Source organism: Erythrolamprus reginae, chromosome 1 (assembly GCF_031021105.1).
Source record: "Erythrolamprus reginae isolate rEryReg1 chromosome 1, rEryReg1.hap1, whole genome shotgun sequence".
Taxonomy (NCBI): domain Eukaryota; kingdom Metazoa; phylum Chordata; class Lepidosauria; order Squamata; family Dipsadidae; genus Erythrolamprus; species Erythrolamprus reginae.
This window is the reverse complement of record NC_091950.1, coordinates 357492914-357516106: the sequence shown is the minus strand read 5'-3', so window position 1 is coordinate 357516106 and position 23193 is coordinate 357492914. Positions and strand designations below refer to the sequence as shown.

General features: G+C 37.5%; 1 protein-coding gene across 3 annotated transcripts in view; it reads right to left on the bottom strand.

Annotated features, from left to right (window-relative positions):
* Positions 1 to 23193, bottom strand: part of CDC42BPA (CDC42 binding protein kinase alpha) — a 164042-nt gene that overhangs the window by 67198 nt on the left and 73651 nt on the right. For all 3 annotated transcript variants that reach the window (XM_070734330.1, XM_070734332.1, XM_070734331.1), the window contains exons 7-12: positions 20785 to 20985; positions 18472 to 18720; positions 17824 to 17903; positions 15258 to 15424; positions 14025 to 14147; positions 7321 to 7454 (exon numbers count right to left, since the gene is read on the bottom strand). In XM_070734330.1, coding sequence (XP_070590431.1) covers positions 7321 to 7454; positions 14025 to 14147; positions 15258 to 15424; positions 17824 to 17903; positions 18472 to 18720; positions 20785 to 20985 — 954 coding nt within the window. The remainder of the gene's footprint in view (positions 1 to 7320; positions 7455 to 14024; positions 14148 to 15257; positions 15425 to 17823; positions 17904 to 18471; positions 18721 to 20784; positions 20986 to 23193) is intronic.

Here is a 23193-nt window from a genome sequence, read left to right as displayed (position 1 = left end):
GGTGAGAATCAGCACATGTTGGTTGGATATGTGAGGTTGGAATTGCTTTAGAGCTAGAGACACGGCTCTTAATTCTAGCCAATTGATGGGCTTGGAAGCCTCCTCCGGTGACCATGTGCCCTGAGCTAAAAGACCTTGGGCGTGGGCTCCCCAGCCCGAGAGGCTGGCATCTGTGGTGACTACAAACTGGTCGGGACACCGGAAGGGGGATCCCTTGTCTAGGGCTGGAGAAGTCCACCACTTGAGGGATCTGCGAACCGTCGGTGGGATGGTGATGCGTCAGTTCGAGTTGCTGTGGCCTGATCTCTGAAATGGTAATAGTAGCCATTGAAGTTCCCTGGCGTGAAGGCGGGCCCAGGGAACAATACCAATACATGACACCATCTTACCCAAAAGGGAGGATAGGGTGACAATGGAGGCCGATTGCTGGGGCAGGATGCGAGCAATGAGATCCAAAATGCTGCGTTTTCTCTCATTGGAGAGAAAAACCTGGGATATTTCGGAATTAATGATAGTCCCCAGATGCAGGATGGAAGTGGATGGATCAAGATGACTCTTGTTAAGGTTTATGGAAAAACCATGGTTCTGTAGAACCGACATGGTAGAGGAGAGGTCTGCAGCTACACCAGCTCTGGAATTACCATGAATTAAAATGTCATCTAAATAACATAAAATATGAATGGGAGAGGCCCGGATATGAGCCGCCAAGGATCCCAAGAGTTTAGTGAAAACCCTGGGAGCTGAGGAGAGCCCAAAAGGCATAGCCCTATACTGAAAATGCCTGCCTTGAAAGGCAAAGCGCAGAAATCTCCTATGGACCTTGGCAATGGGGATATGGAGGTAGGCCTCAGTGAGATCTAGAGACACCATAAAGTCTCCTCGATGAAGAGCTGATAAAATGGAAGATAGGGAGTGCATTTTGAATTTTCTATATTTAATGAAGCGGTTTAATTTCTTTAGGTCCAAGATGGCTCTCCAGCCTCCAGAAGTCTTAGGGACCATGAAGAGGATGGAATAGAAGCCTAAACCTCTCTGGAGAGAGGGGACCGGTTGAATAGCTCTAATAGTCAACAAATGAGAAATAGCCTCCTCCATTCGAATACGAGATGGAGAGGAACTGGGAGAGGGACAAGAAATAAAACGGTTAGGGGGAGAAGAAATAAACTCTAACCTTAGGCCCCTTTCCACTGTGTCAATGACCCAGGGGTCCTTACAAGAGCGGTGCCAGGCGGAAGAGAACCAGGCTAGGCGACCGCCTATAGGCAGGTGAGAAAACTTACCATCTGGTTCTTTTGGAAGTTCTGGTAGTAGAGGATCCTCTCTGATAGCGGGACCCTCTGCCCCTGGTGGTTCTAGCTTGGGATCGAAAGCGAGGGGAATACTGACCTGGGCTCTTGTGAAATGCGAAGCTTTGATCCTGCTGACGCCCGGTGCGCCGAAAGGACTGCGGTTTCGGGGCCTTCTTGGTGGTAGGTCCCAAGACCTTTTTCTTGTCTGCGTTTTCCGTAAGGAGAGGATCCAGAAGATCTCCGAAGAGGAGGTTACGTTTCAGTGGACCCATAGCTAACTGCCATTTCTGTCTTACCCCCGCCTGCCAAGGGCGGAGCCATAGAAGCCTTCTGGCCGTTGTGGAGGCTGCTACCGACTTGGCTGCAAATCTGGAAGATTGGAGAGTAGCATCTGCTATATATTGGGCAGCTGCGAAGATTTTGTTGAAATCCTGTTGGCCCCGTAAGTCATCTGGAGGCAGGTGTAGTTGGAGCTGACGAAGCCATAAGAGCATAGCTCTGGAAAAGAAGGATGCCGCTGCAGCACTCTTAATGGCCCATGAGTCTGCAAGGAGACTTCTTTTGAGCATTTGTTCAAGTCGTTTGTCCTCTGGCCGGAGGACCTCCTCTGCCTCGCCAGGCATGGCAGCCGTTGAGTGGAGCGTCTTCACTGGTTCATCTGGCCTAGGACATGTTAGGAGTTCCTCATAGGAGGGGGAAAGCTTGTAGAGCTTCTTGTCCTTGGGAGTGGGAGTGAAGCCTATGGTTGGGTGGTCCCACTGTTTAAGCAAGGCATCCTTAAACAACTTGGGCATAGGAATTACCTCATTGTCTTCCTGTTCCTCCATGAAGTAAGGAAGATTTTCCTCTGGGGGGTCTGTGGAAGGAGTAGCTTGCTTCTCTTGCCCGGCTAGCCCCGTAGATACTCTAGCTTTTAGCAGGAGAGATTTGAAAAGCTGCGAAGGGAAAATAGCAGCTGGGGCTGGAATCTTAATCTGAGATTCCTCATCCTCCGACAGACGCTGAAAGGGGTCATCATCCTCTTCTGCATCCACGTCCTCATCCTCTTCCTGAGAGGAGTCAGAGACCTCCATGACTGGGGCTCTGTAGGAAGGAGAAGAACTCACGGGACGGGAGGAGCGAGGGGGAGGATGAGACAGAGGAGGTACATTTAAAGATGAGAGTCTAGCATCAATAGTGTTAGTCAGAATAGTCAAGATAGACTGAAACTCCGGTGGCAAGGAAGAAATATCAGCCGGAAAAGCCTGAGGATCCCTGAGGCCCTGAACAGGTTCTGGCTGGGGGAAATCCTCGGTAATATCTGGCTCCTCTGGACCTAAACCCCATAGGTTAGGTTGGGGTGGATTTAGGTTTGGCTCATCCAGGGATAGCACAGGTACCCCAGAGGGAGGCAGGTTAGAGGCCTCCGGGGGGGTAGGGTTGATATGCACTTGGGCCTGCACCTTAAAACGTTTGGCTGATTTATCATGTATTTTTTGTAGGGCTAGGTCCCTTCTCTTCTCAGCCCTAGTGGGCTTGGCTAAAGACTGAGAGCCTGAGGAAGAGGAGGAAGAGGCCTGGGGAAGCTCAGAAGGATTACCAGTAGGCCTAACCTCTTTGGAACCTTTGGTAGTGCCTCTCTTGGGAAGGGAAGCCATAGTCTGAGCAATTACAGAAGACAAGGCTTGAGCCAAAAAATAGGGGAGAGAAGAATTATTTTGTGGAATTCCCAAGAGGATAGGTGACCCTGCTCCTAGGCCCAGGAGCAGCTGCGCCTTAAGAGGCAATCCTGGGCGATACCAAGAGTTCTTGTCCTTAAGTGCAGCGTGGCAGGCCTCACTAACTTAACTTTAAGAAAAACCAAGGCACACTGGTTGGAGGCCACTTCCGTGGAGAATAGGCCCGAGGGAACTCAAAGCGACGACTCCAGGGTCAGGCGGCGGGCTGTAGGCACTAATGGCCAACCCCTTAGGGCAGAACCGAAAGTGCAACTTACTGGGCGTCAGAGCCTTGGCGCCAAAATAACTGCTCCGTTATTTGCAATAGGAGCGACTAAGCCCGGGAGACAAAACAAGTCCCACACCGCGGGAGGTAAATAGCCCTTAATTAGTTGAAAAAAAAAAATAAAGCTTGCTCACGGCAGGACCTCCAAGGCCGGAATTAACAAACCGGCCGCGGCTACAGCACGAAGGGAAAAACCGCAAATGGCTGAGCCGCTAACTTCTCCCCCAACTCAAAGCCCTGTAGGGCTGAGAAAAAAAAAAAAAAAACTGCCGGCAAGCTGAGTAATGGAAAAATCTTACTTGCTATTGAAGAGAGATCGAAGGGAAGGTGTTTTATCGAGAGGAACGAGCATTCACACACATCCGAGGATGCGAACTGAGCGAATTCTGGGGAAGGGGCGGATCCAGCAGTCTTTTTTAATACTAGGCTCAGTTCCAACGGATTGGACAGGAGCAACCCATGTGACTGCTGGACCCACTCCTTCAGTACGGAGAATAAGTAAAAAATTTAAAGCTACATCCATTAAAACTTTAAAACTAAGCAAAAAAACAGAACCAAGGATATGGATGGCAAAAGACTTGGACAAGGTATTTTTATCTCATAAACCACCTCCAGTACTGACTACTCCCCTGGTAAAACCAAGTTTTAATACCTTCCTAGAAGGCCAAAAAGGATGAGAATAATTCTTATGTCTGGTGAGTGTTCTAGAGAGTTGGGATCACAGTGGAATAGGCCTTCTTGACCCCACCACCAAAATTCCTTAGCAGATGAGCTCTGCAGCAGGCCTTTTCTGGTACTGTGAGCAGAGCAGACTAATCCCATTGGGGTGAAATGGCTCCTTAGATAGCTTTGATCCATACCATATAGGGCTTTAAAGGTAATAACCAATAGATTGAACTGGACCCAGAAGCAAAATTATATCTAATGCAGTCTGTGAAACAGCCCTGTTATATGTGACAGTATAGGGACCCCAGAACGATGTGTGCCCTTTATTCTGGATCACCTGTAGCTTCCGGATACTCTTCAAGGGTAGCCCATATGTAGTGCATTGCAGTAATCTAAGCAAGAGATGAGTAGGGCATGAGTGATCATTTGCAGGACCTCATGATCCAGATGCGGGCATAAGAGGCACACAACATGAAACTATGCAAAGGCCATGACTGTCATTTGCTCTTTGAACAGAAATTGCGAGTCCAGGAGTACCCCAGATTGCGTACTGGATTTGTATGGGGTAGTTTATTATAATTCTTACAGATTGATTTGAGTAAATTGTTCTAATTATTTTGATATACTTTTCTCCAAATTTAATTTGTGTTAATTGATTAATCAGAAATTCCCAATTCAAATGATCAAAGGCCTTCTGGGCATCTAGAAATATAAGTGCAGTGGATTTCTCTGGGTGGGATTCATATATTCCAAGATGTTCAAAATCGTTCTTGTGTTGGTTTTTATATACCGTATTTTTGGAGTATAAGACACACCTTTTTCCTTCCTAAAAGATGCTGAAAATTCAGATGTGCCTTATGCTCTGAATGCAGCTTTTTTCTAAGCTTTTTTACCCCAGCCCTAACTACAGTAGGTGCTAATTATCTTCCCAGTTCTTATCTTGCAGGTTCTTTCATTGTTACTGCCTGCAAAGAATGTTTTCTAGGCTCTAAGTTTTTGCAGAATTTTTTTCATTACTCTAATTTGCTCCAAGTAAGTTTCTTTCCCGTCCTAACCAGGTACTAATAATGTTCCCACCTCTTACTGCTTGCAAGCTCTCATTGTTACTCTCTGCTAAGAATATTTTCCAAGCCCTATCTTTGCAGTTTTTTAAATTGCTCTAACTTGCTCCAAATGTTTTTTTCCAGCCCTAACTAGGTGCTAATAATGTTCCCACCTCTTACTGCTTGGAAGCTCTCATTGTTACTCTCTGCTAAGAATATTTTCCAAGCCCTATCTTTGTAGTTTTTTAAATTGCTCTAACTTGCTCCAAATGTTTCTTTCCAGCCCTAACCAGGTGCTAATGATATTCCCAGCTCTTACCTGTTTGCAAGCTCTTTCACCGTTACTCTCTGTGAATAATATTTTCCAAGTCCTGTCTTTACAGGGTTTTTTTTTCATTGCTCTAACTTGCTCCAAATGTTTCTTTCCAACCCTAACCAGGTTCTAACAATGTTCCCAGCTCTTATTAGCTTGCAAGCTCTTTCATTGTTACTCTCGCCAAATAAGGTTTTTTTTAAAGCCCTAACCAGGGGATAAAATAATGTGCTGAAACTGACCAGACTAAGAATGCTAGCCAGATGAATATCTGGTAAGCAGATTCTTTTCCCTATTTTCCTCCCCAAAAACTAAGGTGTGTCTTATATCCCGGTGCATCTTATACTCCGAAAAATATGGTATCTACCTGGCAAAAAGCCCTTTTGGTCTGGATGAATCATTTCATCTAGTACTGGCTTTAAACTTTCTGTCATAATTGTAGCAAATAGTTTACAGTTGACATTTTAGTAGCGAGACTGGCCTATAATTTTGGAAATAATCTTAGTTCTTTTTCCATATATTGGATGTAATCTTTTTTCTTTTATCACTTTTTGGTTCATTGTCCATCTTTTGTTTTCTCTTTTTGTCCCTCTTGCTTTAATTGATATCGAGTTGTGGTCAGCACATATATTGGATTCAATTTCAATTCTATCCCTCTTATTATCTAGTTCCTTATCTGCCCATATCATATCAATTCTAGACCATGATTTTTGGGGTGTTGAAAAATACATAAATTGACTTTTTTTTGCAAATGTCTCTCCCTCCATAAGTCCTTCAGTTTAAATTCCTTCGACATATCAAAAAAGATTTTTTAATCCCCTGATTCATAATCCCTATTAATGTCCACCACCGCAGTAAAATCTTGATGATACAAATACTTTTCTGTTCAATTTGAATAATTTGTTCATAAATTTCTTATAGAATTCTTTTTGTCTCACATTAGGGACATTAATTACCATCAGTGATATTTTTTTATTGTATTGAAATCTCTATGCTAAGGATTCTACCTTCTATATTGGAGTAAATTTGTTTTGGATTTAACCATTTTTTAATATAAACTGCTATTACTCTTTATTTGGAATCCAATAATAATAATAATAATAATAATAATAATAATAATAATAATAATAATAATTTATTAGACTTGTATGCCGCCCCTCTCCAAAGACTTGAGGCGGCTCACAGAACACAATACAAAAACAATATGTATACATATCTAATAATTAAAAACTATAAGCTAAAATCCCATTACATTAAAAAGCAGTCAATAACACATCCACACATAACATAATAATAATAATAATAATAATTTAATGGTCAGAAAAGGGGGGCATGATCTAACTGCTATAAAAAACTCACCAAGATTAGAATTTTCTAAAAATCTATGTTCTATCTTCTTTATACGCACCTTTTGCTAACATGTAATATTGGGACTTTGTTTTTGTAACTTATTTATTATTTCTCTTCTTTTAATCACTGAATTTAAACCATTTATATTGACTGAGAATAACTTGATTTATTTTGCCATACTACTCTTCGCTCTGGGTCTGTTTCTTCCTTTTCTTCCTATGTATTGTGTTATAAATTGACCTGATTTTTCAAATGTGTCAATTCTTCTTTTCTTTTCTGCATTCGCAGGGGACAAAAAATCCACTCCCATTTTTTAAAAAAAGTTGGTGGCCTCAACAGACTGGCACTGACAGAACCAGTTCCGTGACATCACTGTAACATCACCAGCGGTTTGCTACCGGTTCTATAGAACCGGTGCGAACTGGGAGAAACCCATCTCTGCAGTGAGCTCCTGAAGTGGTTTAAAATGTGGAATCAATCATACAGAACTGCTCATGTAGTAACACTTGTACCTATTTTTCATAATAATCATTTCAGAAATACTATCAAATGCAGATAGATAAAAATCATATGGCCTAATCATTTTGCTGTGTGGCTATGTTAAGATGACTGAATATAGGTGAAATGTTCTAAAACCAAAATTGAAATAAAAAAATGTTGATCAGATTGTTTATACCTTATTAAGATCATCCCGCTCTTGCTTTAGTGCTTTCATTTGCTTCTCATGAGTTTTGATGTGTCTGGTAGCATCTTCTAAATCTCTTTGTGCAGCACTGGCTTCTTCAAGTTGCTGTTCTAATTGCCCAGAATCTATAAGAGAAAATTACTGAGAAATATAAAACACTAAAATAGAAGTCTTACTGCTCACTTTGGGCAACAAAAAGGACCCATCATTCATTCCAACTTCCCAGAATAAGAGTTGAATGTTTAGGTACTATTTGTATGTGTGAAGTGCCAACTATGGTAGCCGGACTTTCTGCCAGTTAAAATTATAGGTAACTGATCCAGTCTCTATTTCTTCTTCAAATTGTGTCTGCTGTAAAATGAGCTCCAGACTAAGGCTGGATTAGTATGGGGTCTGTGGTCAATTTCACTTCTGTATTATTTCATAGAAGTGGGATACTGTTCCCTGGGGAACTTCGCATTGTTAAAATAAAGTTTTAATTTAAAAACTCCAGGTTGATCACAATTTTCTTTCTTCATAGATCAATTAAAATAGGTAGTTACTAAAATAGTAACTACCTATTCAATAAAGGCCTTTTTAAATGAGAATCTCCAAATTTTATGGAAGGTCACTAATAAAGGGTATGAGATGATCTTCCCTAGATAGGAGTTATAGGTATGTAGGTGTACAATGCCTCTAAAGATAAACTACAAACATATCCTAGTTAGCCCACGGCAATTTTAATGGGAGACATATTTCTCTGATATATCTTGTGTGCATAGAACCCCAAAATGGATTTATAGAAAAGCACCGTATTAATTGTCAAAAGACCCACAGACTGAGCAGGAAACAATATCATTACAACCTGAATTCACTTGGTTATAAAATTATACATTAATTGTGACATTTCTCTTGCTGAAATATCTATTCTATACTGATGAAAAATAAAATTCAACAGAATTTTTTTTCTACCTAGAAGAAACCATATTAGGACCCTTATGCTTTCTTAACATTTTCTTTATTGTTTTTGGTATAATATCAACCCATGGCTGTTGTTTTTAGAAAAAACATACAAAATCAAATTAACATACAAAAAATATACAAAATAATTGGTTGGTTGTGCTATTTTGCTTCCATCTTACTTATTTCTGTTACTTCAGAATAAAGGAGCAGAGGACAGATGACAGAGCTAGGAAAATATAAGCATGCTGAATATGCAGAGATAATAACTGGGCCTGACATAGAAAATAACATAACCAGGAATAAATATGCTCTTTGCAGTCACCATGTTGAAATAACAGAACCCACAATATTTAGTCTTGATGTTGGTAAACTTAATTTTAAATATGGAAAAACATTCAATCACTACAAAAAAACCTTTGAATTCAGATTTTAAATACTCTTGACTAAGTAAACATGAAATTCTTATCTGCAACTGTTAATTTCATGATATTCATCTTCATGAAATTCAGAACCACAAGTTGTAATGCAGGTTATGCTATTATTTTCTCTTAAGAAAAATGTAATAAGACATATTGCATAACATTTACACATAGCAGTTAGGTGAGATACTGTCTAAGCCAAAAGCTTTGGTATATAATTTCGCAAATTAAATTGAAGGGTGCTTAGTATTTTGTGTGCGTGTTCTTAAAATCAGAAGAAGTGTTGCCTTACTCATACCAAAATTTTGTAATTCACATCTTATTATACATAGTTGACTTTAATTACTCCTAATTAAAGAAAGATAAATTAAATAATTAAAGCTCTAATTCAATGTTATATTTTTATAGTTATTTTATTGTTTCTGAAACTGCAAAAGGAAACTACTCCCCAAGCTTTTATCTTTAAAACAAATTAGCAGAAATAAAAGAAATAAACAAAGCACACAGAAGGTTACACCATTCATTTTCATTGTGTATAAATATTTTGAGCTAATTTATCCTAAAGCGTCCATTTGTTTTTGCTTCAGACATATTGCCAAGATGCTGACAGATTATTTTCTTAGGATAAGATAGAAGAAACTATTTGAAATTTCAAATAGAAAAATTCTATTTTTTTTTACTGTGCTGTTTATAAAAACATGGGAATATTTCAACTGCATTTCAAAATGTTTAGTCTTACAGTCTACAGACAGAAGAGTGCAGAACAGCAGAGGTCTTTAAGTGCAGGCGGGCAAGGGCGACTGGCTGGGATTCAGGCAACTGCTGCTTTCTAGTGTGTAGCAAGCATCCCTAGAGCCACATAGTTCTAGGGATGCTTGTTGCCCAACAAGGCAGGGAGAAATGTGGAGCAAGATAGGCGAGTGGGGTAAGTTGGAGACAGCCTCTTACCTTACTAGGGGCAGAAAGGGATCAAACCTGGAATGATTTGAATTGGGACAAGTACTTGCTTAACAATCCACAATCCTCAGTTAATGACGACAACAGATATTATCTGAAAATTTAAGGGAATTCCCCCTTCCCTTATAAATATAGATCTGTGATCTGGAAGTGCTCCTTGATATCACAGTTGTTACAGTGCATCTACAGTACATCTACTGTAGCAACTGTAATTTTTCTATAGCTGGCAATGAATACCAAAGCCTTGGCTAAATCACTGCTAGACTATCACTATACGATCTCTATGTAAGACTACTCTTGAAGAATGCCTGGAAGCTCTGCCATGCAAAAGGGAGCTGCTAAAGTGATGACACTAAGACAGATTGATTTTAGGCCTTCCAGTCAGACTGGATTCTTGGCAACTGCATGGACAATGCACTTTTCTTGGCAACATTTTTTGGAAGCGGTTTGCCATTGCCTTCTTCCCAGAGCTAAGAGAAAATGATTGACTCAAAGTTACCTAGCTGGCTTTGTGCCTATGGCGTGACAGGCCAAGAACGTATTAGCAATATCTGCACGATGAAAATAGTTCTGGCCACTACTACAGATACTAAATAATCAGCAACCTGTAGATTTTTTTCCAACTAGCAATTTAGTAAAAGGTTCACAAAAACTTATTCCTCTTAATAAAATCTTATTAGTCAATAAAGGTACTATCAGATTCCTGAGTTCTGATACTATCTTCCACAAAACTACTAAGTTGACATGTTAATTTTGATAAATTAATATAGGGACAATTCAAGACTTTTTTGATTTTCAAATCCCTTAAAAGCTCAGGGCCTGAATATCTGAGTGACAGCTATGAAACTATCTCGAAGATGCATGTGATATTAGAAGCTTACTTGTCAAGGGAGGGCTTTTTCTTGTATCATGACTAAATTAATGGAATACATTTCCTTAGAAGGTATACTTAACCTTTATTTTTTCTGTGTTAAAAAGGAAGTCTTAATCTTTCTGTTCATCCAAGCCTTTTAATTTAATTTGATTGTTTTTGAATTTTGAAATCCAAACGTTAAAGGTTTGAATGTAAACTTTAGATGAAGTTGATTAAAAGATAATGGGAGAATGTGAAGAATGCAGCTCCTTTACTTCTTCCCTGTATAGATTTGGGTGAGACTGTCACCCAAAATATTAGGCTTGAAATATTCTAGATATGCTATAATGAAAATGCAAAACTCCATATATGGAAATCACAGGGAACAGAATTAAGAATTTGAAACTCTACTTTGCAATTGTGACTAAGATTTATTGATGGATTTATAAAAATCTCCCTTTAAAGCTAGTGATTATTACATGCTTTATTATAGTGACGCGTGTAATAAGATTTCTCATCTATCTTTTTGCTGTTAGTGAGTTCCAATGTGACCTAGAATCTTTACTTTTATAATAGCAGAAAATAAAAGAATAAACAATATGCTCCATGCTTTTATTCAGGACAACAAATTAACCATGCCATCTTATTATCATCTTATTTGCTAACCTGGACATATTCTAATAATTGTGGCACTGTCATTTCTTCATTTTGGTTATCCCTTTCTCTACCATTTTTGAGATAGGAATACTAATCTGAACACGGAATCTAAATGAAATGTAAATGGTATCGCATTAATTCAGCAAAGAGTCACCATGCTCAAATATAAAAAAATAGGCCCCACAAGTCCTGCAGGGATATATTATTGTGATAAAGAGGCTATCCTTGTAGGAGTCAATAAAGAATGCTGGAGGGTATGCCAAAAATATCCAAGCAGAACAACCTAAGGCATTAAAATTATCCCAGATACCCATGCGTACCTATACTGGACAGCAGCTATTTAGCAATAGCACATATTGCTTCACAGTGCTTTACAGTCTTTCCAAGCTGTTTATGGAATCAGCAAATTGTCCCCAACAATCTGGGTCCTCATTTCATCAACTTTGGAAGCATGCAAGGCTGAGTCTACCTTGGGCAGGCCAGAATTGAATTCCTGGCGGCAGAATTAGCCTGCAACACTCCATTCTAACCACTTTGCCACCACGGCTCATATACAGAAAGATGCTAGAGACACACGATCGTTTTACTGTCAATTTATTTATTATATTATATGCCACCCATCAGAAGGCTCTGGCAAAAATGTCAAAGGCATCATTTCATATTGTGAGGGAGAAAGGGAATAGTAAATCACTTCTGTATTTTATCAAGTAAATCACATTGAGAGACAAGATAAAATGGCCTGCAATGTAGTGCTGATGGGAACCTTATGCTGAGAAGCTCTTAATATGCTATTGAGGAATAAGCAAGGGGGTTGGGGGGTTGGGAGCAACAGTGGGGCTTATGATACAATTAAGTTAAAAAAATTTGGGTACTGCCATGAAGGGAAAGAAAATCTGGAGTTGCCAAAACTGAAATACAGTGGGAATATGGAATGTGAAAGCTGAACTGGAAAAGCATCATGACAGATGAAGCGAACTGGCTACACATTGATATGTTATGTATCACTGAATTGAAAATAACTAAAACTGGATATTTTCAGTCAGAAGATCATACTGCTTATTACTCAGGCGACAAACCCCCCCAAAAGACAAAAGATAGTGTTGCTTTTAGTGATGGGCGAACCCAACGGTGTTCGGGTTCGGCAAGTTTGGACGAACTTCGCGCAAAATTTGACCGAACCCAAACCCGAATGGTTCGTGGTGCCAAAGCTCCGCCCCCGGAATCCAATCATTTTTAATTTTTATTTATTTTTATTTTTACGAAAAAGGACACCGCAGCGGCACCGCAAGCAAAGGGAGGTCCTTTCACATGAAAATAAAAAACTTTTATTTTTACATGAAAAGACTTCCCTTTGCTTGCAGCGCCGCTGCGGCGTCCTTATTCGTTTAAAAAAAAAAAAATTACATGAAAAGACCTCCCTTTGAAGGAGCTGGGGAATCCCTCCCACGAAGAGATTTCAGGGGCGGAGCTTTGATGTCACGTATACCGGCAGGTTGCTAAGGACGCCAAAGCAATTCCTTCCTGGATTCCATGGAATCCAGGAAGTGATCACTTTGGCATCCTTAGCAACACCGGCTGCCAGCTCCCCGGTGTTTGCCTTCCTCCGCCGTCACCAGCGCCCGGCTCCTCCTCCTCTTCTCAACAGGTGTCAGCTGGACGGTGGCTTTCATGGTGTTCAGCATGAACGCCGAACTAAAGCACGAATTTAAAGAAAAATTCGGGTTCGGGTCTGGCATGCTGAACACCACAAAATTCGATACTGACCTGAATTGTGCAGGTTCGGATCGCCCAACATTAGTTGCTTTCATTATCAGAAAGGCTATATTTCAGGTTCTGACAGGTTCTGGAGAACTGGTAGAGGAAATTTTGAGTAGTTTGGAGAACTGGCAAATACCACTTCTGGCTGGCCCCAGAGTGGGCTGGGAATGGGGATTTTGCAGTGTCCTTCCCCTGCCACACCCACCAAGCCATGTCCACAGAACCGGTAGGGAGGAAAAATTGAATTTCACCTTTGGGCTATATAGCAAAGACAGTATTTAGGGATAATATATTTAGGCAAATGAAGTCAGTTGACCAAATCAATTGCAGGACAGCCTTTGGTTATCAGTTATTCATTTATGTTCCAACCACTAATGTAGAAGAATATGAAGTTGACTAATTTAATGGTTAAATTTAATATAAAATCAACAGAACATGCAAGTAAGACATGCTGCTTGATGGTCGGAGAATAAAATGCCAAAGTTAGAAACAGTGAGGTTGGAAAATGTTCTTTGATTTTCAGAAGGCCAAAAATCAACTGACCAGCGTGCACATTTAGGCTGGAGATGACATAGGGCAGCACCTTGCATGCCCTCATATGTGGCTCTGTGGGCCACCTTTGGTATGCATGCTATAGGTTTGCCATCACGGGCTATCTGGTTGGTAAATAGTCAGCGTTACTGCATGCCTTTTAATGTGTATTCCCATTATGTGCCTATTTACTTGCAATCCCTTTCTCTCCAAGAGGGAAGGGAGAAAAAAAAGAAATGGGACAGGAAAGTTTATCTAAAGAAATCAACTTTTTAGGCAATCTCTCTGCTCTGTGAAAGGGGGAAAAAGAAAAAAGGGTCATATGCTAACTGACTATAATAGCAAACAAATGACTGAGAGAGAGTTGCTATGAAAGTCAAGTGTGCAGAAAAAGTTATTTTTTCAGCATGATTTTAACTTCAAACAGTCACTGCATGAAGCGATTGATAAATAAGGTTTATCTGTTGATGTTTTACATTGGATGATAAATATAATAGTTGAAACATTTGTGAAGGAAATTGAATACAAAAACTAGAAAAGGATTTGTAATGTGTTCAATATTAAATATTGGTACTTACCAGTGATTTGTTTTCTTAATGTTTCAATTTCATCCTTCAGGCTTTTAATTTCTAAATCTTTGCTTGCTGTTACTGGACCATCTACAGTTGAATAATGTAGGGCCTGGACTGTTTGTGTGGACTCTTTAAAAAAGCATGGAAGATATAAGAAACTGCATTCAAAATTTTCAATCTATAGGTTTGGGAATTTCAAAATCGTAATATGGGACCCAAAAAGTAGCTACGGCCTGACAATTTTTGAATCCTAATCTAAAAATTCTATAAGACTTTCTGTCATGCCAAACTTTTTAAACTTCTATAAAGAACTGACCTTTACTTTCTTCTAGTGATCAAGAAAAGTAAGAAAATGAATCTTACACTTACATTGATCCTTTTAAAAAAACAATTACACCAGAGGTGGATATCTATCAATTTGGACCAGTCACGGGAGAGGGGCAGCATACAAGTTAGATAGATAAGATAGATATAGATATATAGATATATATAGAGAGAATAAATACAAAATAGAATAATGGAATTGGCAGTGACCTAGGCCTGCCACATCCTGAACCTGTTCTTTGAGCGGTGCCATAGGCACTGCCATCTTGCTTTTTTGCTTCTCTGCATGCACAGAAGACTTTTTAGTACTGTGCATGTTTGTGATCTTCCTGAATGGAAACAAATTTTATATTCAGTCTAACCATCATTACTCAGCATTTTCTCTTTTAACTCTCTCTGTTTATTTCTGAATTATTTTTGAAACTTTCATTTCAACATTAAAATACTCTCATTTGTATGTTTCTTCAAGTTCTTCCATACTGTATTCTCTGATCCTCTGGAAATTATCCTAATAAAATCCTAGAGGATATTATTGTTTTCCAACAACAATTTTCCACATATTCTAAAGTTTTAAATCGTGGATTGGGCCTGACTTGGTTTTAATTTTGCTCAATACATTGGCATTTTTACTTTACTTTTTTTCTTTCTGCAAATGTCTTAATAATACTTTGTCTATATGTCCATCTGTCTTTAAATATTAATAATTTCTTGTAATTTCTACTTGTAAAATATGTTCTTTTCATCCAAATTATTACTGTTATGACACTAACTGTACCATAATAAATTAATGTCCAGTTAAATGCAGAATGCTTATACTGAAAATGTAGTAATATAAGTCTTTCTACAACATAGGTCATGGAATCCAAAATTGACTTAAATAGATAATAATGTATATTATACAGTATATAGGAATACCTTGAAGTTTTCTGCTAAGTTCCAACTTTTCTTGCTCTAAACGTCTTATTCGTCTCTCATATGCTTCTGTAGCTAAGGTATCTTCTAGTGTTCTTTGAACATTGGCATCAAGTTCCATTACACGTTGCCCAGCTGCAAATCTTAGTGTACTACGATCCGATAGGACACTGAGAAGATAGTTATCAGGTTCAGAACATTTTAACAGAATGATCTTTATGACTTTCATATTAAGATAATTAAAAGTTTATGTGTACATTCCAACAGAAAAGTGTAAGAAGTTGTTGCACTTTTTTTGCAACTGTATTCATGAGGATATCATAAATTGTAATTGAAATCCAACATAATTCAAGTAAAAATCCACTTGAAGATTCTAATGAAATCCACTCACAAAGATTGTCTCTCTTCCCTCTTATTACCCTCCAAATTGACTTATAACGATCTTCCAAATATCCAGAGTCAATTTTAAATGGCAACAGTCATAAGGAGGGAAGAGAATAGTTTTGTCACCTCTCCCTATTCTGGTAATGAAATACCTCTGTCACTAAAAAAAACAAACTAAAAATTACCCAGATACTTAGGTATACTCTTAAAATATCTCCAATTATGCAGTGATGCTAAAGGGTTGTGAAGGCTTTTGAATTTTCAATATTTCTGCAAAAATAGGTCCTAAAACACAATCTGTTCTTCATACAAGTCCTAAAATTAGATAAACAGAACCGAATTAAACAAATGAGCCAAACACATTGTACTTGTTCATTGATTTATTGTGGGAAATGATTCGAATGATGTGAATCTTTACTTTCATTTGATCAATTCTACATATCAGCCTGGAAAGAGGAATTTTAACCCATTCTTCCTTGCAGTAAAGCTTCAACTCAGGAATGTTAATATGTTTCCCCTCATGAACTGCCTATTTCATGTCCTTCAACAATATTTCTATAGGATTAAAGTCATGATTTGGACTTGGCCATTTCATTTCTTTAGTTCCCAAGGTTTTTAGTTTCTTAGACATCACTCCTTTTAAAATTCCTCTAGACATACCAAGGTATTATATGCCTTGCTCTTAGTGTGATCTTGGTTGGTTGACTACTCCTAGGGAGGGTAACAATAGTGTTAAACTGCCTTCAGTTGTACAAAATCTGCTGGCAGTGGATTTAAAGAGTCCAAATTCTTTGGAAATTGTTTTATAATCTTTTCCAGCCTGCTGAGTGTTAACACTTGCTTTTAGGGGATTTGTAGAAATCACTCTTTTTAAAAAATTATGACACACTTCCGCATACCTGTGTTATGAAGATCAGACTTCAATGGTTCTGTAAACAAAGCAGGACTTCTGCAGTCACCTGATTATTAGATTCCCAATGATTGAAATACCTGACTCTAATTTTTCCTTCAAATGAACTGATAATGTAGATTTTCACATAATTTTGCTACACATTCAATAAATCAATTAAGATTTTGACTTATTTGTTTATTTTGGTTTTCTTTATATAGTCATATTTATGCATAAATTTTTAAAAAATTCAAAAAAGATTTGCAAACTTTTAAGCAGTATTTTATAAACTTAGATAAAGCAGGTAAGGAAATGATCTACAATATAAATTTGTCCAAATGTGTAAGTCCTGTATTCTATCAGTCAGAAGCCCTTTCAATAGTCAATTGCTTATTGAATAAGTATTCTGCAATGCCACTACAAAACAACAATTACGTTTGTCTTTTAATATTTTGTAGTTATCTATTATTCTAGATGGGTAGGCATGCTGGCTCAATGTTAAGACACTGGGCTTATCAGCTAGAAAGTCAGCAGCCCAGGTTCGAGACCCGAGCGCCACATGACGGGATAAGCTCCTGTCTTTATCCCAGGTCCTGCCAATCTAACAATTTGAAAGCATACAAATGAAAATAGATAAACGGGTAACAGCCGTAACAGCGATCTATGATGTCATGCTGGCCACATGACTGTGGAAATGTCTTCAGGCAGTGCTGGCTCAATGGCCTTGCCCCCTCAGTTGGGAATGACTAGTGGAGTAAAATCTGCAGGGACTCCTCTACCTTTCTATATGCATGAAACAGCCAACAATGACTATATATTGGCTATAATTGGATCTAACCAATACAGTATATTGGACTAACATTAGGGATTTTGTCTGGTGTTCAGTTTTATTATACAATCTACACTTTCTATGAAGATGGAAACAATGTGCCATTCAACGTATTAATTTTGTAATACAAGTGGTTCAAAATTTTCATATAAAATGCACACATGTGTTGTTTGGTTTTTTAAATAATGATGGGGTTTAATATGTTTTTTAATATTAGATTTGTTCCACTACTATATTGTTTTTATTACTGTTGTGAGCCAGCCCGAGTCTTCGGAGAGGGGCGGCATACAAATCAATCAATCAATCAATCAATCAAATAAATAAATAAATAAAAAATAAAAAACATACAGAAACAAATACTAACAAATAATGCAAAGAAATACTTGCATTTAATTCTATTTTATTTTTAAATCACAAAATAATTGAGTATTCTATTATGGTTTAGTATCAACAAATGGGTCACTCACCAGTTAGTTGTATATGTGAATCCTATAAATGGCAGGTGATGGCCAGAAAATGCAGTATGTGTTGGCGGTGGCATTGTCTCCTGAAGTTTAAAGGAACAAGAAGAGTTTACTAATTTAGAAAAGGTTAATCTATTTGTATTAATTTCAGGTAAAATTAGCACAATGGGTATTCTGGTTCAGAAAAAGGAGCAGATTTGAAAAGACCATCACAGAAACACTACCAATGGTTCCCTTGGTCATTTATGATAGTGTAAAAGTAATTGTGGTTCAATGCTTCTTATTTCTAGCAATGTTTAAATCACCAAAAATACAAAACAAAAAGCTGAGGGAAAAAATAAAAAAGAGGAAACAGAAAATCTGGTTTTTTTGGAGTGCCTGATTGCCATTTTTGCTTATTTTAGAAATCAATGAAAGCTTCTTATTGTTCAGTTACTTTCCATATTTTTGACCCAATGGACATAAATTTTGTTAGTAGTGTTAATCAGAAATTTTTATTTACTTACTTGTTTGTTTCTTTGTTACATATTTCATTTGCTGTCTATTTTAAATAATGATTGGGGTATTAGTAAAAAGGAAGATAGAAATGTTATACATAAATACACAAATATCAACATAACATATTAAAAGACACTCTTCTCTATTACTTACAGAATTTTTTAAACAGTCATCATCTACATCAAAATTTGAAGTATCTGTTGGACTGCTGACTTCAGGAATATAAGGTGCTTCACAGTTCTGAATGTTATCCCAGTCAATCCCTAAAAAAAATGGGTGGCTTTTAAAGTCTTCTATTCCATTCTGCCCAAGTCTATGTTCTCTGCTGCAGATAAGCCTTCGAATTAGGTCCTTGGCATTTTCAGACACGTCTGTCATTTGGACAGGAAACTGAAATCTTTCCTTCAAAGAAAAAAAGAATGCTAATTAATAAACTAATGCTAACTACTTAAAAAAAAACCTAACCATACCAATCCAAGAAGCAAAACCCCATAGGTTTTGTATGGGTACATTTATAGCTTCCATCATAAATTAATCAATCCTTGAAGGATTACAATCCTTGTAATCCTTGAATACAGCTCATCCGTCTGGAACCTACACCGCATTTTGGACATAAACACTCTAGAAAATTTCCAGAGATACTTTACTAGAAGAGCCCTCCACTCCTCCACTCGCAACAGAATACCCTACGCAACTAGACTTACAATCCTAGGTTTAGAAAGCTTAGAACTACATCGCCTTAAAACAATCTAAGCATAGCCCATAAAATCATCTGCTACAACGTACTTCCTACGATTACTTCAGCTTCAACCACAACAACACACAAGTATACAACAGATAGAAACTCTAAAACCGACTGCAGGAAATACGACTTTAGTAACCAAGTAGTTGATGCATGGAACTCACTACCAGACTCTGTAGTATCATCACCCCTCCCCCCCCCAAATTTTTTTTTACCCTGAGACTATACCCTTTACTCTTTACTGTTGACCTCTCCTGATTCCTAAGAGGTCAGTAAGGGGTGTGCATAAATGCACCAGAGTGCCTTCCATCTCTTTTACTAGTATCATGTATATAAATAGTTGTAACATTGTATACCACCAATACGTACTTGATAAAACAAATAAAGAATAAATGAATGAATGAATGAATAAATAAATAAATAAACTACAAATATATTACAACCTAATGTGAGCTACCACTTTCTCCAAGGATAAATAATTATGCACGTAAGAATTCATAAAATATGTGTTTTGGGGAAGTATGCACAGAATATTTTATACAAGACATACAGTACCTATTTTGAAAAAAGATACACATACAAGGAATTGCATCATAAAAAATAAGGAGTACATGAAATGGAATTTGCAGGAAGATGTGTAAAAAGTTGAGATCATACGATTCTTGTTAATTAATTGACGATGTAGAAAGAAACTAACAACAGCCAAAATTGACAGATTCAGTCTAGTAGCAACAATGATTGAACTTCTTTTAATAAGAAGACATCCTTGTTTCTGATCAGTGGTCATATTTATCTTTTGGTTGGCAGAGAAAGGATAAAACAGTGCTTATTAAATTAACTCAGTACAATTAATTTGAAAATTGCCTGACAATGATATTAATTCATTTGGCATACAAATTTAATTAATCCATTAATTAATTATTGTTTTGTCATATAAAATCTATCTGGTTGCAATTTTGGAGACTGCACTCAAAAAGAATTCAGAAAGTGAAATTCAACCTCACAACAATAGTGTTTGCACTAATGACCTTTTCCTAATTTTGTTATTCTTCTGGACACATGGAAACTTATATAGGGGTAAGAGGAGGCATTATTCCCTCCATCTGATTCATTTTCAGAAACAGTTTCACTAGAAAATCTATTTCATTAGATTTCACCCAAAGTCCATTCATTAACCAACAAGAATATTGATAAAAATGTTAGGGCATTTAAAGACAAGTCAATCAATAAGTAAATCAAATATGCAAAACTATTAATATATTAAAAATAGCAATAGCACTTAGACTTATATACAACTTCACAGTGCTTTATAGTCCTCTCTAAGCAGTTTACAGAGTCAGCATATTGATACCAACAAACTGGGTCCTCATTTCACCAATCTTGGAAGGATGGAAGGCTAAGTCATTCTTGAGCCTAGTGAGATTCGATCTGCCAAACTGCTGGAAGCTGGTGATCAGCAGAATTAGCCTGAAATAGTACATTCTCACCAATGTATCACTGTGCCTCTTTAATTAATTCAAAGAAATATCTTAATTGACTTAATTTACATCAATTTCATAATCTTTTTTACTATTTTCTATCATGAGCTGCCATGAGAAATCCATTTTGAAAAGAAATATATTAAATACACACAGAAATAAATATAAATGCATCACTAAGCAAAATAATTCTAGATTCCCTGGATGCTTGTCATTCATTTCTACATACAAGCACAGCTCACTCACTTTGTGGTTCATTATCTTTCCATATGTCTCCACCAGAGATTCAGCATAAAAAGGTGTTTCTCCATAGAGCATTTCGTACATGCAAACACCAAGGGACCACCAATCACATTCGGGACCGTATTTTCCTTTCCCATCTTCCATAGCTTGCAGAATTTCTGGAGAGATATAATCTGGTGTTCCAACTGCCACTGAAGACTGAACCTGGAGGGATTATTATTTCACAATTAAACATTATTTATTTATTTGTTTATTTGTTTATTTAATCATATTTATATGTCGGCCTTCTTCTTGTGGACTCAGGGTGGTGAACAACAATAAAATGAATACAAAGTTAAAACTCCCACAATAAAAACATTCATCCATCATTCATTCATCAGTAGGCCGGAACAAGATGTTAGTGTTCAATTACTCTCCCAGACCTGTTTGCAAAGCCGTGTTTTTAGGGCCTTTCGGAAGGCCACGAGCATGGTGGCTGTATGAATTTCCGGGGGAAGCTGATTCCAGAGTGCCGGAGCCACCAAAAAGAAGGCCCTCCCCCAGGGCCCCGCCAGCCAGCATTGTTTGGATGATGGGATCCAGAGAAGGCCGACTCTGTGGGATCTGATCAGTTGCTGGGATGTGTGAGGCAGAAGACAGTACCTAAGTAATCTGGCCCAAAGTCATGTAGGGCTTACCTATAATACTATTTCTGTTTCTATATGTATAGGAACAGATACACATATTTAAAATAGTGATACATGTGAGTAGATGAAATTAAAGAAGAATGTTTTCCACCATGACAGATTAAAAATCCTACTAGCAATCTGGCATTTATTAGCTATTATTTGTTCTCTTGTTCCTGAACTTGCAGTGAACAAAAATTCAACATCAATATGCAATCTTGTATTTCTTCCAGATTGTATCAAATACTGAAAGAGTGTATTAACACACTGCACATTTTTACTTTTTTCAAAAATCTAAAATATTTTGCCAGGACTTGGAGTGAATGTAAACAAAAAGTAATAATAATAGCAAGTGATAAAGAACTAGGTATTTAACTTAATTATGAGTTATGGCTAGGAAATACTAGAACACACAAAATATCTACAAACAGGCAGAAGTGGGCTCTGGATTTTATCACAGATTTGGCAGAAACCAAGTAGCTGTATTTTTGGAATGCAAACAGGATTTGTGATATTTTTTCACATGTTTCTGACACTTTAAAAAAATCTAGATTCAATATTCAGGATCAGGAACGAATATACAATCAACATTCAAACATAGTGAGACAATACAAATCACAGAGAAGACCATTACATGAAATAGACTGCAAGAAAAATTACAGGTTTGAGTCAGTGGTAAGAAGTAAGTATGACTAGAAAGTTTTTATGTTTTAAAATGCTAAAATATTCAAAAGACCTGCTTGGAAGTATCTGAATAGATATATTTGTTCATTATTACTAAATAAAATTCTTCAATAATGAAATTAAGTTTTATTAATTAACAGCAAAAAACAAAGTAAAACTGATTGCAGCTATTTTTAAACACCTAACCTAGTTGTTTAAGGACACAAAACTATAGAAAGGAGTACATTTAGAAGTACAGAAAGGAGTTCATTTTGCTCTGCAAACCATGCAGTGGTGAGTTGCTGCCGGTTTGAACTGGTTCTTTAGAACCGGTAGTGGACATTTACCGTCACTCGCTGAACCGGCAGCAATGATTGGTGGTCTACGCTCCCAAACATATCCTTCAGTTGCCGCAGCTTGCAAAAAGACCCTTGACGCAAATGCAAAGGCTTCTGCAGATGGTCATTTCTGGGTGTTTTACACGACGCGACAGGGGCATTTCTATCACAATGCAAACCGGTAGGGAAGGTAAGTGAACCCATGCAATACTAAAATACTGGAGAGGTACATAAGAATCTGAAGGAAAGTTTTCCTGGATAGTATGGTAAATTTATATTCTGTGATACAATTCTAAATGGCTGTAATCTTTTATACGTGTACCATAAAAACAAAACAACAGAGCTTTAAAGTATACATTTTTTAAAACTGTCCCATCACAGTGCTACAATATAAAGTACTTTAAAAAATCATTACAATAAATGAAGAAAGAAAATGTTTATACACCCATCTCCACATTTATTTCAGTGAGAGCAATGCAGCCAAAATACCATTATTATAATAGAGGATATAGAACAGGAGAATACAAATTATTTTTTTCTGTTATACTTGGCATATTGACATTAATGTTGTTTGTGATATAACAATTCTCATGTGATTAATTTCCTGTTGTAAAATGGACCCCTAATAGCTTGAATAACATGTCAGGCAATTGACACTAAAAAGGATACTTTTGTCTTCCCTTCTGTGAATCTCAATTTGTCATTCCCAGACTCATAACTCTAAATACCCACATATCCTCCTTCAT